The sequence below is a fragment of the Takifugu rubripes genome, chromosome 1, assembly GCF_901000725.2.
Source record: "Takifugu rubripes chromosome 1, fTakRub1.2, whole genome shotgun sequence".
NCBI lineage: Eukaryota > Metazoa > Chordata > Actinopteri > Tetraodontiformes > Tetraodontidae > Takifugu > Takifugu rubripes.
Window position 1 is genome coordinate 26,192,093 of NC_042285.1, and position 18,712 is coordinate 26,210,804.

At 51.6% G+C, this 18,712-nt stretch overlaps 1 protein-coding gene and 1 long non-coding RNA gene across 2 annotated transcripts; one reads left to right on the forward strand and one right to left on the reverse strand.

Moving 5' to 3' along the window:
- Positions 1–4,242: 4,242 nt before the first annotated feature.
- LOC115253165 (uncharacterized) lies at positions 4,243–5,339 on the reverse strand. Its single transcript, XR_003891434.1, has 3 exons — positions 5,229–5,339; positions 5,026–5,160; positions 4,243–4,919 (listed from the first exon to the last, which is right to left on the reverse strand). It is a non-coding gene; the product is annotated as an uncharacterized lncRNA (long non-coding RNA).
- A 2,082-nt stretch (positions 5,340–7,421) lies between these two features.
- LOC101069715 (protein mono-ADP-ribosyltransferase PARP4) lies at positions 7,422–17,251 on the forward strand. The gene is made up of 35 exons (XM_029848679.1): positions 7,422–7,481; positions 7,902–8,029; positions 8,135–8,312; positions 8,543–8,654; positions 8,752–8,830; positions 8,895–8,999; positions 9,125–9,283; positions 9,367–9,504; positions 9,572–9,736; positions 9,808–9,959; positions 10,038–10,169; positions 10,237–10,335; positions 10,409–10,592; positions 10,664–10,805; positions 10,920–11,056; positions 11,158–11,289; positions 11,357–11,443; positions 11,522–11,686; positions 11,825–11,871; positions 11,941–12,022; positions 12,101–12,238; positions 12,641–12,830; positions 13,000–13,070; positions 13,385–13,572; positions 13,667–13,766; positions 13,849–14,019; positions 14,176–14,256; positions 14,332–14,412; positions 14,491–14,586; positions 14,655–15,653; positions 15,735–16,183; positions 16,256–16,316; positions 16,412–16,514; positions 16,610–16,742; positions 16,825–17,251. The coding sequence occupies exons 2-35, from the start codon at positions 7,904–7,906 to the stop codon at positions 17,030–17,032; spliced, it is 5,490 nt and encodes a 1,829-aa protein (XP_029704539.1). The 5' UTR covers positions 7,422–7,481; positions 7,902–7,903; the 3' UTR covers positions 17,033–17,251.
- Positions 17,252–18,712: the final 1,461 nt, after the last annotated feature.

Consider the following 18,712-nt stretch of genomic DNA (forward strand, 5'->3'; position numbering starts at 1 on the left):
TGAAAGTGAGTGACTTCAGTCACGGGGAAACACGGAGAGAGCTTACCTGACAGCACGGCTCTTCGGGCTTCGAGGGCCGACAGCTTCCAAGCAGGAAGCAGACGCCTACAAAACCGATGAGGTCCAAAATGGCGGGATCCCTGGTTTTACCCCCACTACCATGGGAGGGAGAGGAAGTGGGTCATGAGATCCGAACTCCTCAAGGACTCCTGCTGCTGTGGAGGATTCCTGGTGATCCCTAGATATCCCGAGTGTTTATCTGTTGGTTCCCTTCTAAATAAATATTGGCTCGTGTCGAACACGGCATCTTTCATTAGACCTCGGTTGTGTGACGAAAGGGATGTTTTTCTTCCTGGGTTTGAATGATCCGGCTGCGGTCGATGCTATCTTCCAGCACCCCGTTGTTCCGACTTGACCGCAGCCTGTAAATGAATTGGAGGCCTGTTGCTGGCGCTTATGAAGTGAAAAGCTTTGCCACCCGAAGGTTAAGCAAGCGGCGCCGAGTCGTGTTTATGACGCCGGCAGACATTCATTTGCTGCCGGATTCATATTGAACACGTTATCAGAAACCTGGCGGGCGAGTCGGCGCCGAGACAAAACAAGCTGATTTAATTCCGTTTGGCAGGAGGTGTCGGGTTCTGCTGCCCGCCGACGGTTGTCTGGCTGGTGAATCTCTGATGTCAGGGGGTCTCATTCTCACACCTGCACAAGGATTCTTATCTGCTCTGCTTCCATTAGTGCCCCCGATGCAGAACGGGAATCATTTTCTGGCTTTGAAAAAGGACGTTAACGTGGCCGTTGTTTTCCCGCCAAAACTGTCTTGATTTGGTTCACAGCTGAAAGTTGGTGCCCATGAGTTTGGTGGTGCTAAACAGGATTTTTGGAAATGGGATGTGGATTTGGTGTGGGGAGGCAGACGTCTTTCAGATAAGGCGGACTTTTTGAGTACTTGCAGTTCCCGTTCTTGCCCCTAGACTCCGCCACCAGAGCGTAGCGGCTGAAGCTAAAGCAGCTACATAATTAAACTAATTCTGTTGCTTATTCATGAGTCGATGCTCGAACGTCGAGGCTGCTTCCATTTTAATTCCCGGTTGAATTTATGAAAAAATTATGAAAAGAGGTCAGAACTTCTGCAAAGTTTGGACTTCAATGAAAAACTCCCGAGTTCTCTGCAGGATAAGATTCTACTGAAGTCGAGAGAAGAGAAGAGGCAGAAATCAGTCGATTCAAGCCAGTTCGGATGGGAACCATCAAGCTGTTCCTCAACTGTTCCTCCCAACTCCTGGACCCACTGGACTCCCTGGACCCCTGGAGCCCTGGACTCCCTGGACCCCTGGACCCTGGACCCCCTGGGACACCCCCACCCCCCTCATCCATAGTGTTAGAATCATTCCAGACCGAGGCTGCCGAGAGAAGCGGAAAGAATATTTTCGCGGTTGTTTTTTGGTCCTGACGAGTCTTTGATTGCTTCGGGATACATATCCAAGGAAGGCCCCACAGCAACCCAGGAACCGCCCCCAGCGCCCCCCCACCACCACCACCACAGTCAGACAGCAGCCTTATCGTATTCCCGAGACCCGGAGATCAAACATTCCCACCGGGCAGGAATAACAGTCGGCGGTTGTATGATTATAACGCAACCGATTGCATCACTTGCGTCATCGGATCTCAGCGTACGCTCAACGCCACTCCGCAAAGTTCTTGGGGGCCCCAGCTCAGCGCAGGAGGCCTGGGCCCGACTCCAGATCCAAACCTTCACCCTCTCTGTGCTGCCGAGGCGAGCCGCACCTCCTCCTGGCACATTAGCATCGACGGTGTGGGGAGATGCGCAGGAATCGGGGGAAGTTTGGCAACTTGGAAATCAAGGAACTATTCTGGAAGCACGGGTCTGTAAAAGACCCCCCAGGTGGAGGCGTTAGCACTATTTAGGATGCACCTTCCTGCTCGGGCCGGCGAGGACGCCGCGTGGCGCTGATGGATTGCTTCCCTTCCCCCAGCCGACTGGGGGACTGTTGAAAATGGGTTTGCAATGAACAGAAATCTTTCTGGGGGCACCTCTGGGACCAAATGGATCCTCTATATTTTCCAAAGCAACAACGAAACGGCGGCGGAGGAGCGACGGCGGCGTTTGGTACCGAAGCTGCAACGACCGGGCACATGTTTGCATCCGACCAGGTCGGCGCCAAAGTTTAATGGGCCTCTGCAGCCACCAGAACAGGGATAACAAATCGCACAGCCGACAGGCAGCAGTGAAAAACAAGACCATAATAATGCTCCAATTAACAGGCCAGCCAGCGTGCACATTACTCCCATTACTCCCATTACTCCCATTACTCCCATTACCATTTGTTTAAATCGCTCTCCGACCTTTGCACGTATTTATTACGTATTTACTGTGTTCTTCCTCTTTGGTGCTGCAGGAGGTCCAGATGATGAGCACCCCCCCCCCCACACACACACACACACACACACACATACACACACACACACACATCAGAAACGCTGCCTCCAGCGTCGGACCTGTTCACACGTCGCGCTGTTATTTAATTGCGAGGGAATTATGACATTTGTAACGTAATTCTGGTTAAAGCTGATTAAAACATGTAAACAGATGTTTGTTTATTCGTTCGGATCACCTGAAGCTGCTGCGCACCATGTTTTTAGTAGTTGCTGCCTCCTTTAGGGGCTTCTGCATGCTCACACTGCGCCCACCTGCGTGTGTGTGTGTGTGTGTGTGTTTGTGTGTGTTTGTGTGTTTGCTCTTGTAGATATTACACATTGAATACCAAAATATTTATTATACTAACAAAGTGAGGACACATGTTTTTAAGGTTTGCGTTTAGGTCAGGGTCAGGGGTCATGGGGTCATGGGGTCAGGGGGTTATTTGGACTGTTAGGGAAAGGAGCTGGGAAGTGTAATACGTCTAGTCCTCACAGGGATAGAAGTAAGTGTGTGTGTGTGTGTGTGTGTGTGCGTGTGTGTGTGTGTGCGTGTGTGCGTGTGTGCGTGTGTGTGTGTGTGTGTGTGTTGCATTAATATTGGGGCAGCCGCTGTCATCCACCACCCTGCAGGCCCCCACCAGCACCATAGATTTCCAGTCGTGTGACATTAACCTCAGACTGTCACTAAAGAACCCCCCCCCCACACACACACACACACAGACACACACACACACATACACACACACACAGACACACACACACACACATACACACACACACAGACACACACACACACACATACACACACACACAGACACACACACACAGACACACACACACACACATACACACACACACACACACATACACACACACACAGACACACACACACACACATACACACACACACAGACACACACACACACATACACACACATTCTAGCACCTCTGATTCTCCCAATCAAGTTCAACTAAGGCATGATGAGGGACAACAAGGACACATCCATCCATCCATCATCCATCCATCCATCATCCATCCATCCATCATCCATACATCCATCATCCATACATCCATCATCCATCCATCATCCATACATCCATCATCCATCCATCCATCCATCATCCATCCATCCATACATCCATCATCCATCCATCATCCATACATCCATCATCCATCCATCATCCATACATCCATCATCCATCCATCATCCATCCATCCATCATCCATCCATCCATCATCCATACATCCATCATCCATCCATCATCCATACATCCATCATCCATCATCCATCCTCCATCCATCCATCATCTATCCATCCATCATCCATCCATCCATCATCCATCCATCATCCATCCATCCATCATCCATCCATCCATCCATCCATCCATCCATCCATCACCCACCTATCCATCCATCCATCCATCCATCATCCATACATCCGTTCATCCATCCATCCATCATCCATCCATCCATCCATCATACATACATCCATCATCCGTTCCTCCATCATCCATCCATCCATCCATCCATCCATCATACATCCACCCATACATCCATCATCCGTTCCTCCATCCATCCATCATCCATCCATCATCCAGATTATTAATAGAACAAAGATAATTAGATGAGGGGATGAAGAGATCAGGCAATTGCAGTTTTTGTAAAAAAAAAAATGAAGGAGGTGGAGGATATGAGAAAGGAATGAGAGGGTGAGAGGGTGAAAGGTGAGAGGGTGAAAGGTGAGAGGGTGAAGGCATTAATGTGTTGTCCTTCTTTTACTTATATGGATGGACTCAGTCGGGAGGGCAGCTGTGAGGTGATGACGAGCATCGGAGTAAATAGTGACTCCAGCAGAGGGAGGAAGATCAGCCCCCACCCAGCTCTGGGCATGACTGGAGCGCCCCCTGCTGGCTACCCGGATCACTGCAGCACTCCGAAAATAACAAAGGACCTAATTCAGCTTTTTGGTCGCTTTATTGTTCCTATTTCTGCCTGATAGGAACAATATCTGCCTTATATATTGCATGTTGATGGGATCCAAATGTTATCGAACATAATTTATGGTCGGTTTAATCTTTTGTGTGGAGATGTTTGCAATGTTTCTGTATTATTGCATTAAAAAGACTAAACAGAGAAAATTAGAACCTGAGCAGTCAAAACCTCATCAGGATTCTCTCAAAGCATTTAAATGTCGCCTGTTTGTGGTTATTTGTTCCTTAATCGTGAGCGGCAGGTTTGTGGGACATTAATGGGAACAAACATCAGGAACACCGATTTGTTCACCATCTGATGTGTTTTAATGGACCCGAGCACAAACGCCGAAAGGCCAAGAAATAAATGTGAACATTTGTCCTGCAGAAACCCCCCCTGAGGGCTGTTTTCACCTTTTCTGTGTTTCCAGGAAGCCTTTACCTGTGAAATCCCATTTCTGTACCCAGCCTGAGGAACCAGCATCAGGACCCAGGATGGTTCCTCACTGAAAGTCCCCACAAGTGCAGAGAAACTCAGAAACTGGGGCTTTATTTCCAGAGGTGGAAGCTGCTCTGCTCAGCTTTGATATTCAGATGTGACAGGTGACTCACGCAGGTCTCAAAGCCGCTCCCGACGACACCGGGACACTTCTGCCGGGAAAGCTCCTCCAGCTCTGAGCCACCGAACACGGGTGACATGGAGGGGATGAAAGAACGGGTGCTGGGGTGGTGGAAAACAGCCCCCAGCTGAGGAAACATCAGGCATTAGTCAACACTGATGCTCTCAATCAGATCCAAGTCGAGCTTCGACTTACTGGTTGAGGATCCGGCCGCTTCGGCGCCATCGAGGCTCCAACAGCTGCGTTTATGTCCAACATCTGGCTCAATGCTGGCGGATGATTATGGTCGCGTTAATCTGCAGGAATCTGGGGGGGGGGGGGGGGGGGGACGAGAGCAGCCGTAACATTTTCAGAGGTTTATCCAGGATTAAGCTGCAGAAGGGAAACTTTAACTCGCTTCACCAGTTAGCTTCTCTGGGAAGGCGGGAGGTTGATGGTCGAGGCCCCGCTGCTGCCAGTCCGAGCTGCGTTTGATATGTTTTATACCACTAATTCATATGAACATACATAATGTTTAATGGCCATACATCAAAGGGCATTATGTATATTTCATGAGTGCTTCTCATGATCCGTTAGCCCGTAATAGTCTGCTAGCGCCTGCGTCGTCGCCCACGTAACTCTGTGTGGTAGAAATGTCTTATATCCTGGCAGCATCTGCTCTCATAGACCGTGCACGGACGCAGCTTCTTCCACACACACCCGCGCACGTGAGGCCTGCAGCACGTTAGCACTGATTAGCATCTGTGCATCCATGCTGCTGTTGCACTTGGCTGGTTTGTCCGTGCAGTTTTTAGCTGATTTCAGCAGACAAATGTGTTTGGGGCCGCAGTGATTATGTTAGAAACGGCCAATTAGGCTCCACTCTGCCGTCGTCCTGACGACGCGTCGCCTCGGACCGCCACAGACCTCCAGCCTCCTTTCATGAACTTTATTTCTGTCCCAGCTGGAGCTTTACCTCCTCCAAAAAATGGAATTTCCCAACTCTGGACACATTAAGAGTTTGAATAAGTTATTTCAGATCAGCCGGGGATGAACGCAGGGCTGATGTCGATGAGTTTGTTTCTCTTATTCTTGATTTTCTTGTTTTAAATCTGCTCGGTGCCGATTTGTTGAGAGCTCTAATGCTGACTCGGTTGTTCTGCAGCAGCAGATGTCGAGCCAAAACACCATCTGTCCACCAAATCACCTCCATAGGTAATAAAGCATTCGTCTGATTCAATGAAACAACATTTGCTTTGATTAGAAATATCTGGAGTAAACGTCTGGACAGCCAAGTTAGCGTTGTGATTGGAAAATCCTGGACTCTTAAAACATTCAAGATTCAAGATGTACGTTATTCATCCCCGTAGGGAAACTGAATTGTAGTAGCAGCCTAACGTGGATTAATATAACTGTAGACTCGGTTTTGTATTTACAAAGTATAGAAACAGAATGAAAAAATACAAATAAGATTAGAACGTTATAAGCATATATACATATATACCGTTCCTTAGAGCAGCGAGGCTGCAGGAGTCTGCTGCTGAAGCTGCTTCTCAGTTTGTCCACTGTATTGATGGGGGGGGGGGGGCTGTCCATGATTGTCCAGCACCATCCAGCACCATGATGGTTCAACACCATCCTGTCCCTCACCACCTCGTCCAAGTTATCAAGTCTACAGCCAACAACAGACCCTGTAATCCTTTGCTTTTTCTGAAATCCACCACCATCTTCGTCTTGGTCACGTTGAGCTGCAGAAGGTTCTCCCTGCTCCACCTGACAAAACTCTCCACAAGGTCCCTGTATTCGTCCTCTTGTCCATTCTCCACACACCCGACTATGACTGGATCATCCGAGTACTTCTGGAGGTGAGATGTCTCAGAGTGGTACTGGAAGTCAGCTGTGTAGGTGGTGAACAGAAAGGGGGAGAGCACAGTTCCTTGTGTTGCTCATCAGGGGGTCGGACACACAGCGGTCGGACACAAAACATGTCTTTGATTTAAAAATAATTTCTTTCCCTTTATTGAATTTAATTCTTTCCAGTATCAACATCAAATAATAATTTGTAAAAAAAAAAAAAATGCTGCTTAACTGCTGTTTTTTGAGGATGTATAGTCGTAAAAGACAAACTTTCAACTTTTCGCGATTCTTTGTGCTGCAGTACTAAACTCTCCCCACTAGAGGTCACTGTTGTTCCTCCGGATCGGTCATGGGGTTTCCTATATTCCAGGAAGTTAAACACTTCCGGATTCCGTCAAACTAAAATAACGAACACTTCCGCACACTTCCGGTTGAGGATTTCTTTCAAAATAATTGTAGACAGAAACTGGCTCCATGTTGAAATGAAAGGGTCGATTCTTTCAAATAGACATTTATTTTGAAAAAGACCGGAACCGTCTTTTATGATAAAGCCTCGTGACAGCCTTAAGCGCTTTACCTGAGAGTGACTCCCCCAGTGTTTGGAGGTTTCAGGTGAGCATAATTTATTAACTTCAAGCGACATTTTGTAAAATAAGACAAGTCTCAACTTGTGAGTGTTTATCTTTGAAAACCAGTGCGACAGTGATGCACTTTTGTTTGCGTTTACACTTAAAATGACACAGCGAGAAGCTTTTATTTGACTTATTGCGTTTTAAGAGTCGTTCTAGGAATGACAGGTTTTAGTTTTTTTTCTTTTTGATATGTATGTTATGTTATATATGTATATTCTGTCCAGCGACATTGATGCAGACACAGTTAATGTTCGTCTCATTTTACTTTTTTATTTTTGGACGATTTTAATGTTGCTGACGTCATCGCCATGGCCGGGTATAAATGACAGGAAAAGTGTGTGTGTGTGTGTGTGTGTGTGTGTGTGTGTGTGTGTGTGTGTGTGTGTGTGTGTGTTCACAGTCATGGGCGTGTTTAAAAACTGCTCCGTGCTGCTGGAACTGAAAACTTTGCCCATCAAGGAGAAGAGAAGTTTGAAATCAGCCATTACAGACAACGGAGGCAACATTTGCTTTGTGGTCAATAAGCAGGTCAGAGGTCATGTCTTCGCGCCTCCTCAGATAAATATGCGGTCGGATCGGATAGATATCAGATATCGGAGCCCGGCTTGTGAGTTCTGCCCACTTTTCCCACAGTGCTCTCTGATCCTGGCCAGCGACGTGTCCAGCCTGAGCACCAACAGGCTGCGCAGCATCCAGAAGTACCAGACGCCGGTGGTGGGGGTGGATTACGTCTCCAGCTGCCTGCAGAGCGGCGTTCTTCTCCCCGTGGACGGATACAGGCTGGACGCCTCCTCTCCCCCTGTCACCCAAAGTAACCTTTTAACCTTAGATCTCGGCCCGTTCTTGGCTGTTTATCTGTAGCATTCGCAGGGTAGACGGAGGAATTCAGCCTGGGCAGGTTCGGTTCTGTCTGATAAAAGGTTCTGTTTGGGCTCCAGGTGTGTCGACGTGCGTTTGCCCCGTCAGGTTTCACCCTCCTGAGCAGTGGCCCTGTGTTAACAGTGTCGCCGCCACCTCATTCAACACTTCTGTGTGTTTCAGCGCCGGTCAAAGCGGACGCAGAACCGCGCCGGGACCCGGTGACGCCCGTGGTGGGGAGGAGTCCGGCACCAACCACGTGGGAACAGAGCGGAGATGTTCTGGGAAAGTTCAGGTGTGGCTCCTCGCCCTGAACGTCAACCTTCCCGGTTTTTCTGCCTCTGATTCCTGAGAAATCCGAGATTGAATTCATGATTTATTCTGTTTGACAGAGTTTACAGCGGAGATGATTCTGACCTTCCGCCCTTTCCAGACCATTTCCAAGTGGCCAAGTACTCCATCTTTGAGAAGGTAAAGCCGCCACGTGTTTTCACTCCTGCTGACGCTGCCGGTTCTTAAATATCCCAATCTCCAGCCCAACAGCAGCTCCTGGTGCGTGCTGGAGCTGCAGAGCCTCAGGGAGGAGGGGGGGCGGACGTACCGCGTGGCCCGGTACTGGAAGGACGAAGCGGGAGCCGAGGTTTGGCCCTTTCTGTAGTAACGCCCCTCATGTTGTCGCGGCAACGTGCTCCCAGTTGAGCTTCAGAAGGATTTTCAGAGGCGTGAAAAGCCCCTTTTGCCCCAAATGAGTCTCTGTGCCGACAGGAAGCTGCAGCCAAAGACACGCTGGTCTTTCTGGCCACCTCAGAGGAGGCGCTGGAGGTCTACACGTACCTGAGAGAGACCCTGATCCAGACCGGGCTGCAGCAGAGACGGAGCGGCTCTGCCCAGGCTCAGGACCTGGGCTCTGCCCCCCTCCGGCAGGTTCGCTGCTCATTAGCCCCCGCTGTGTCCCAATCTGCCGGTCGGCTGCTGATGGGCGCGTCTCTGCTCCGTTTGACCGGCAGCTGCTGCTGGAGGAGAAGCTGAACGCCGGGACCTTGACGCAGGAAGTGGGGGCCTTCGTCGAGCTGCTGTGGGCGGAGGCCACCGGTCGCCTCGGCGACATCCTCGCGGTGCCGGTGGAGAAGCTCAGCCTCAACGACGTAAGCGCCGCTCCTCAGTTAGAGCCCGTCGGTCGCCGCGACGACCTCCTAATCCTGTTTCCCGCAGGTGAGCAGGGCGGAAGGGTTGCTGCTCCAGGCTCACAGGAAGCTGCGGGAGACGGAGCTCAAAGAGGCCGCGTCCCTCCTGGAGGAGGCTCAAGCCCTGATGCCCTTCAGGGAGCATCGGTCCGAGGGTCTCCAGTCGGTGTCGCAGAAGCTGGACGTCTGTCAGGTAGCCCTGAACACAGGGGGCGCTGTGGCTGCCCAGCAGGGGGCGCAGCTTTGACCCTGGCTGTTGTTCAGTTAATCAGGGACGTCCTGAACGTGAGCGAGATGACTCTGAGGAGCGCCGCTCCTTCCTGCCTGGGGAAGTACCGCGCCCTCCGCTGCAGCGTCGAGGCCGTTCCCGCGGACAGCTCGGAGTTCCTGGACGTGGCGGCTCAGCTGCGGCACAGGTAGCCTAGCGTCCCCTGAACGTCGAACCCGCTCGGCTCCGATACCAGAGCGCGCTCTTGCTTTTCTCTGCCCCGCAGCCAGGTCCAGATCCAGCAGGTCCTGCGCGTCTGCCGCGGCGTGGAGCTTCAGACCTTCAAGGCCGACGTGGGGAACGTCGAGCCCCTCCTCCACTCATCCAAGCCCAGCAACTTCGTGGGACTTCTGTCCCGGTGAGTTCCCCGAGATCACCCAGAACCCCTCGAGGAAAAGCAGTTTCTTACTGTCCCGATGCTACAGTGGCCTCCTGATGCCTCGCGTGGGTGTGGAGCATCATGGGATAAAGAGGACCGACGTGGGCAACCTGGGCAGTGGGATCTACTTCAGCGACGCCTTTAGGTCAGTAGTCCGTCTGGGGTATTTCCCCACTACTACTACCCTCCTGATTAAGACTGGCTCTGTGCCCCCGCAGCACCAGTTTGAAGTACTCGCAGCCCAGCGCCACCGACGGCTCGCGGCTGCTCCTGGTGTGTGATGTGGCGCTGGGACAGTGCACGGACGTCTCTCAGAGAGACCCGACCCTGACCGAGGCCCCGCAGGGATTCCACAGCGTGCATGGCGTTCGCGGCACCCCCGCCGCTCCCTCCGAGTTTGAGGTGGGAGCGTTGGCACGCTCGTGCGCAGGTTTCCGGCCGTGCGTTGTAGTCACACGTTCCTTCTGCTGCAGGATGATGAGTACGTGGTGTACAGTCCAGACCAGGTGAGGCTGAAGTACGTGGTCCAGTTCTGCATGGAGGGGGACCGGCTGAAGGAGTTCAGCCCCACCATCAGCACCACTGCTGAGCCCTGTCTGCCCTCTACCGTTCAAGGTGAGAACTGCACCCCCGTAGAACGACCCAGGTCTTTTTCTACCAGGTTATTTATCACACCTGCTGTTAGCAAGGGATGCTCTGCTAACAGCAATCGTGTGTCTGTCTGTCCAGAGCTGCGCTCGGAGGACGTGGAGGTCATCAAAGACCCTCTGGAGGACGTGAAGTCCGGGCTGTTGGACAGCTCCGGTCAGCAGATCCCTCTGCAGGCCGTCCACGTCAAGTGCAAACTGATGGATCTGCTGTGTCAGGTGCTTGGAGAGCCCAGTAGGGGCAGTTAAATCGCCAAGAGCGTTGGTAAACTTAAACCTGACTCGGATCTGACTCGTGTCTGCTCTGACTCTTCTTTCAGGTCATCGTTTTCCAAAAATACACCAACGACAGGCCGGTTCCCATCGAGGCCAAGTACGTGTTCCCGCTGAGTGACTCGGCGGCAGTTTGTGGATTTGAGGCTTTCATCAACGGGAAGCACGTGGTGGGACAGGTACGGGCGGTTCCCGCTGCCGTGGCCGCAGCAGGGAGCTGCTCTCTGACGTGTGTTTGGACCACAGGTGAAGGAGAAAGAGGCGGCTCGCAGAGAGTACAGGCAGGCCGTGGAGAGAGGCCACGGGGCCTACCTGATGGACCAGGACGCTCCTGTACGAACGCCCTCCACACGCCAGCGCCTCACCAATCGCTTCCTCTTCTGGTCATGGCTCTATTTTGTCTCTCCGCAGGACGTGTTCACCATCAGCGTCGGCAACCTGCCGCCCGCCGCGAGCGTCCTCATCAAGGTGACCTTTGTGTCCGAGCTGATGGTCAAGGACGGGAGCGTCCTCTTCTCTCTGCCGGGGAGCGTGGCGCCCTGGCAGGAGAGCGCGGCGCTCAACCAGACCACACAGGTGAGAGACGGCCGGTGGAATGTCCTCAGTCTGGACAGGAAGCCCCGTTGGGTGACCCATCGCATCTCTTTTCCCTGGTTTTGGATCCATTTTTTGAATGTTGGCAGAAGGTTTTACGTGTTCTCCATCCGCCGCCAGGTGACGATGGAGAAGGTGTGCGTGGCCGACGACGCGGCAGGTTCAAGGTGAGCTCGGCCCGTCGGATGTTTCAGCGCTAGTTTTGTTGCCCGGTTAAACAAGCTGGTGGTTTTTAGAGAGTTCAGCCTGGACGCGTCGGTGCAGATGCCCAACCAGATCAGCAGCCTGGGCTGCATCACTCACCGCGTGAAGGTCAAGGTAACTGGATCCCTTCATGGACGAGCCTGTTGCAGACGGAGGTTCCACTGAGACCACGTTGTTGCTCTGATCCTTCAGAGGACCGACTGTAAAGCAGTGGTGAGCGTCCTGCCTGGACAGGTCCTGGGTCCAGAAGGGTTCCAGCTGTCCGTCCGTCTGGCTGAGGTCCACCTGCCCAGGATGTGGGTGGAGAAACACCCAGAGAAGGAGAGCCAGGTCAGTGGGGGCACCTTTCACCTCCACCGTGGTTCTTGTTTTGTTAAAGCACCTACTCTCTTTCTCCATGTCTGTCTCTGTCTCTCTCTCCTTCTCTCTGTCTCTCTCTCCATGTCTCTCTCTGTCTCTCTCTCCATGTCTGTCTCTATCTGTCTCTGTCACTTTCTGTCTCTCTGTCTCTGTCTCTCTCTCCTTCTCTCTGTCTCTCTCTCCATGTCCCTCTCTGTCTCTGTCTCTCTCTCCTTCTCTCTGTCTCTCTCTCCATGTCTGTCTCTGTCTCTCTCTCCATGTCTGTCTCTCTCTCCTTCTATCTGTCTCTGTCTCCTTCTCTGTCTCTGTCTCTCTCTCCTTCTCTCTGTCTCTCTCCTTCTCTCTGTCTCTGTCTCTCTGTCTCCCCTCCAGGCCTGCATGTTGGTTTTCTACCCAGACTTTGACATCAGCTCCGGGTCACCGTCGTCCAACGAAGTGGTCCTCCTGCTGGACACATCTGAGTCCATGGGAGACGTCCTCCAAGCGGTCCAGGAAATTGCCCTGCGGGTCCTCAAGGCCCTCCACCGCGACCTCAAAGTCAACATTATTTTATTTGGCACAGGTCAGTTTGATCTGTTCTGTTTGTTCTAATATTCTGAGGACAACAGGAAGTTCAAGTCAGGACGTCGGACTGTCTGGTAGTTTTATAGTGTCGCCTCTTATCAAAATGGAATAAATCTTGCTTGATCGAGGTCGTATTTTTCTTCCTTTCCCTTGATTTTATCCATCAGATCATTCTGAAGCTTTTCTGACAGCGCAGCCGCTCGGTGACGTTTATGAAGAAGCCAAGAGCTTCATCAAAGTAAGTTATGCTTTATTTTTCACAGCCAATCTTACTCTGAGCTGCAGACTTAAAGCTTTTCACCCGAATCACAAGCCCCACGTCAGCTAAAAAACTGCACAGACGATAAAAGGAAAGCAGGAAATCTCCCAAAAACAAACATTTTCCCACCCAAATGTTGAACAGTTCCACACATTTTCCTTCTGACATTCATGCAGAACCTCAGTGTGACAAGGCTGAGCTGTTTCGTGCCGCTCTTTACTGTGTGAAAGTTCTGCTGAGGTATTTTGACGTCCTTGAAGGCAGCACCGTGACGCCTCTCTTCCTCTCACCAGCGCTTCACTCCAGTAGGGGGCAGCACCGAGCTGTGGCGGCCCCTGCGGGCCCTCGGCCTGCTGCCTCCTTCCCGGGGCATCAGAAACCTGCTGCTGCTGTCTGACGGTCACATCCAGAACCCCGAGCTGACCCTGCAGCTGCTCCGGGATGGCGTGCAGCACAGCCGCCTCTTCGCCTGCGGTCTCAGGTCTGCACGGGTCCTTTCGGACCTCGTCGCGCCACCGCGGTAAAAACCGCTGTGCGTGACGATGTTTACCGGGCTCTTGTGTTTGTTCTCTCAGTCCCACAGCCAATCGCCACATGCTGAGGGCGCTGGCCCAGGCCGGGGGCGGAGCCTTCGAATTCTTCGACACAAAAACTAAACACACCTGGACCGAAAAGGTGAGCCGGCCCCCTTTAGGTGCCGCCCTCGCACATCCTCATCCCCCGCCATCGCGTTCACACGCCTCTCCTTTGGCGACAGGCGGCGCGGCAGGTGAAGCGAATGGCAGCTCCCGGCTGCAGCTCGGTGTCGGTAAAGTGGCAGCAGTTCAGCCCCACGGCGCCCCCTCCTGTCCAAGCCCCCCAGCAGCTGCACGCTCTGTTCAGCGACTGCCACACCCTGGTCTACGGCTTCGTGCCACACTGCACTCAGGTGTGTAGGTTTGTTTTAATGAGGACACCGCGACGCCCTCAGGTGGCTCCCAGGCAGAATTCCAACATTTAGCCGTTAATATTAGCCCGGAAGTCCTGAATTCCTCAGGAGAAGGTGCCCCTTTCACTTCCATTCATCGTCTGCTATATTCTGCAGGCCACCCTCTGTGGAAACCTGAGTGGTAAAGAGCTCCAGACCATGGTGTCCACCAGCGAGCTGCAGAAGACCAGGGGCACGGTGAGCCGCCGCCCTTCAGCGCCCCCCTTTGGTCACTAACGGAAAAACACCCTCTTCATCTGTTTGTGTGTCCAGTTCCTGCACAAGCTGACGGCCAGAGCCGTCATCCAGGACTACGAAGATGGAAACCTGGACGCGGACGAAGCCCAACACGAGGTGGGCAAAGGCCAGACGTCCCGGTTCAGAAAGCCCGCCTGAGATCCCGAGGAGTTTAACTTCCCTCTTTCCCCCCAGGGAAAGAAAGCGGAGCTGAGGGAGTTTATCGTCGGCTTGAGCAAAGAGTTTTCCATCCTGAGTCAGTTCACCAGCTTCGTGGCCATCGAGGAAAGGGTCTGTAATCTGCGCTCAGTAGACCCGCTGGGGTTTCTCGCACCCAATGTTCTGTCTTCTTTTGTTAGGGCTCAGCCCAGGAACAAGGCTTCACGGATATTCCAAAGCTGATTGCAGAGGAAGATGTGGATTTTCTGCCATATATCAGCTGGAGCTCTCCTCAGACTGCTGCGGACCAGGATGAAGAGGAGGTGGAGGGAGCTGTATACGAGGAGCTCTCATCAGAGAGCCTCGTGGGCCTGGCGCTTGATTGTTCCATTCAGCGTGGTGGTGGCTTTGATTTTGACGCCAATTTCCTGATGGATGAATTTGACTTTGAAAGTGAAACTGGTTTTGCTGGTTTTGGAGCCATCCAACATTTTCCAACTGCATCTTCTGCTCCTCCACCACCTCCTCCTGGTGCTCCCCACCCTCCTATTTCTCGCAGTTTACAATTTGAATGTGCTTCTTTGGCTCATGCCTTTATCTGTGCTCGTCCGCGTCGAGATTTTAGTCGGTGTTTGGGATCTGAGGCTCTTGGTGGTGCTTCTCGATTCGGTGGTGCTCCTCTTCCTCCTGTTGATGCTCCTCTTCCTCCTGTTCCCGGTGCTCTTTTTAATTTTGCACCCCTTCCACCTCCCCCTCCTGCTGCTCCTCCATCCCGTGGTGCTCCTCCTCCCCCTCCTGCTTCTCCTCCATTCCTTGGTGCTTCTCTTCCTCTTTTTTCTGATACAAGACTAGACAGTTTTATAGCAAAGACAGTTTCCACTCTTGCTCCTCCCCCTCCTGCTGCTGCTCCATTCCGTGCTCCTCCTCTTCCTCCTCATGCTGGTGCTCTTCCTCCTGTTGATGCTCCTCTTCCTCCTGTTCCCGGTGCTCTTTTTGATTTTGCACCCCCTCCACCTCCCCATCCTGCTGCTGCTCCTCCATTCCGTGGTGCTCCTCTTCCTTCTCTTGCTGGTGCTCTTCCTCCTGTTGATGCTCCTCTTCCTCCTGTTCCCGGTGCTCTTTTTGATTTTGCACCCCCTCCCCCTCCCCCTCCCCCTCCTGCTGCTGCTCCTCCATTCCGTGGTGCTCCTCCTCCCCCTCCCCCTCCTGCTGCTGCTCCTCCATTCCGTGGTGCTCCTCCTCCCCCTCCCCCTCCTGCTGCTGCTCCTCCATTCCGTGGTGCTCCTCCTCCCCCTTCCCCTCCTGCTGCTGCTCCTCCATTCCGTGCTCCTCCTCCTCCCCCTCCCCCTCCTGCTGCTGCTCCTCCATTCCGTGGTGCTCCTCTTCCTCCTGTTGCTGATGTTGATGTCATACTAGGCAGTTTGAGAGCAAGCGCAGTTTCCTCTCCTCCTCCTCCTCCTCCTCTGCTGAGATCTGGAGGTCAACCATTTGGGAGGAGGAAAAGAGGATCACTAATAAGGATGGAACAACAACAGGCCATGTTCTATTCTTATGAACGTATGACCTCTGAGGATTCTTCTGCAGCACCTCTGCTCAAGCATAAATGCCCTGGTGAGCCTTTACGAGATCACAGACTGGAAGGTTCCTCTGCTACCCGACACACGCTCCACGCTGCCTCAGTCAAGAAAAGGTTCAGAGCTCAGCCGTTCCCACGTGATCGAGCCATTCGGTGAGTTCCCAAACAGCCGCTCGTGTTTATAAGTGTAAGAAAAGCTGACATTGACAGACGCTGTCATTTCAGGTCTGGGGGGGTGTCTGAGGGGGTGGTGGACTGGGTAAAGATCTTCCAGATGCAGCATTTGGTATGAAAAACCCGAGTATCATCCACTTTAAAAGCAAAAGCCGGCTGTTTCTTTCCTTCGTTGTTCCTGACGCCTCCACGCTCTCTGGGCTGCAGGATGGCTACTGGGAATTAACCCCCGAACTGGGAACACTCCTAAATTTCAACGCTGACCTTTTTGCCAACGTTTTCCTGAAGAGCAAAGGCATCGATTCCCTGGGTGAGAACCGCTGGACTCTGCTGGTACTTTGATGGTGGTACTTTGGTTCCGCCCAGTGGTGTTGAAACCGCCCCCATGTGCTGTGTGTCCTGCAGGGTCGAGGGCCCGTGCTGACATCCTGAGGCTCGTGGCGACTCTCCTGGTTCTGCAGATGATGAGGGTGGAGAAGCTGGAAGAGGGCACGCTGCTCCGGACCCTCTTCTCCCTGGTCGAGTCCTCTCGGCACAGGTCAGAATGAAAACTGGAACACAGCGGAGCCGTGAGCCTTCGGAGCTAACGCCCCTTTGTACCATGTGACTTCTTGTTGCAGGAGCGCGCGCTGGAAGCAGGTGAAGAGAGCGGTGGACTGGGTTTGCTGGGCTGACCGGCAGTATCCCTGCATCTGCAGCCGCCTGGAGTTTGGTCGGAGCTGGGAGTCGTCCACCCGTCAGCTGCTGGGCTTCGACGTCACCCACCATTCCTCCCCTCTCAACAAGCTGGAACTGCGTCTGAGCCCAGTCCCTTTACTGGCCTCCTGAGGCAGCAGGAGGACACCAGTACACCAGAGTCATGGTTCTGATCGACTCTTTAAACATAAAACCCTCGCTTGCGCCATTTCTTGGGAATCATCTACTACAGTGATCCCTCGCTATATCGCGTTTCATCTTTCACGGCTTCGCTGCTTCACGGATTTTTTTTGCGAGTCGTTCATTGCAGTTCTCAAATATAATCGAAAGTTGGCATATCCGTTTATAAAAATCTTCTTGCTCAGAAAAAGAAAGCGCCAACAACTACCCATAACAATGGGCCAGATTCACGAAGCGTTCTTACGAACAAATTTGTTCTTAAGTCCCACTTACGAACAGTTGACGAAGATTGTGGCATTCACCAATTTCTTCTTATCCTGGATTTATTCGTAGGTAAGAACAAATCCTACGAACACTCAGGAGTACTCTTGCGCACATTTCAGTGCCGACATGTTGGCATGGTTGTGTTTTCTTCTCTTGTGCAGTTCAATAAAATTCAATATTACAATGATAATTCTGTCATATTTATTTATTTATTTGTTTATTTCCTATTTTGGGTGATTTACGGAGAATTTTAAAATTACGTAAATGTGCCAATGACTTAACATTAATCAACCAAATTGGAAACCATGCCAAAACTGTCTTTTTATTTGATTTTATCTTGATTTATTTTATTAGGGGATCGAGGATATGCCCTGGCTCCCTGGTTGTTGACACCACTGACCAACCCTCAGACTCCACAGGAGTTTTATTCAATCAGATGCATGCGCGCAGTCGCTCCACCATTGAACGCACCATCGGCATGTTAAAGGGGCGCTGGATGTGTTTGGACACAGAGCCACAACCCCCTGAGGATGTGCGTCCTGACGCAATGATGGGGCCAGACTGCAGGCACGCGGTTCACGTTCGAGCGCGATTAATTGCCCGTTTGTGAATAAAATGCATTATTGTCACAATCCGAGCACAGCTTTTACACGTTTATTTTTTTTACATTCTTCTTTTTTTACATTCTCGTTGATTTCTTTAAGCGTGTTGGCTATAGTCATCGGGGTTGAGGCAATTTTATCAAGCGTGTTAGCCATCCTTTCTTGATTGTTCAACACGGCGTCAGAAATCAGGCGTGGAGAGGCAAGCTTTGGGCATTTCGCTTTGGGCATTTCGCTGCTTTTTGCTCCGTCTACAGGGTCCTGCTGCAGTTCCTTTTATGGGCATTAGTGGGCGGTGACTTATGCTAATCGTATGTTAATTAGACTCACCTGGCACGCGCTTTCAACTTACGAACAGATGGCATTCATCAATCTAAGAACACAGCTGCGAACAATTCTGGGCCTTACGAACGCGTTGATGAATCCGACGTAGGTTTTTCTTAAAAAACTTCTTAATAACAACTTAAGAAAGAATCTAAGAAGATTCTTAAGAACATATTGGTGAATCTGGCCGAATGTTTCCAACCTTGTATTACTATATTAAAATTGTTTTAAACAAATTTTGGGCTTTAAAACAGGTTTTGATTTTTGGTTTCATTCTATAGTACAGTATTGCATTATAAAATAATAAAAAAAATAAAGCTGACTACTTCACGGATTTCACTTTTCGCGTGTTATTTTTGGAACGCAACTCCCGCGATAAACGAGGGATCACTGGGCCCGATTCACCAATATGTTCTTACGAATCTTCTTAGATTCTTTCTTA

Coding starts and splice junctions, on each gene's coding strand:
- LOC101069715 (XM_029848679.1), top strand. CDS start 7,904: ATGGGCGTGTTTAAAAACTGCTCCGTGCTGCTGGAACTGAAAACTTTG. Junction 8,655..8,751: donor GATGTTCTGGGAAAGTTCAG/GTGTGGCTCCTC, acceptor TCTGTTTGACAG/AGTTTACAGCGGAGATGATT. Junction 9,284..9,366: donor GCTCTGCCCCCCTCCGGCAG/GTTCGCTGCTCA, acceptor TTTGACCGGCAG/CTGCTGCTGGAGGAGAAGCT.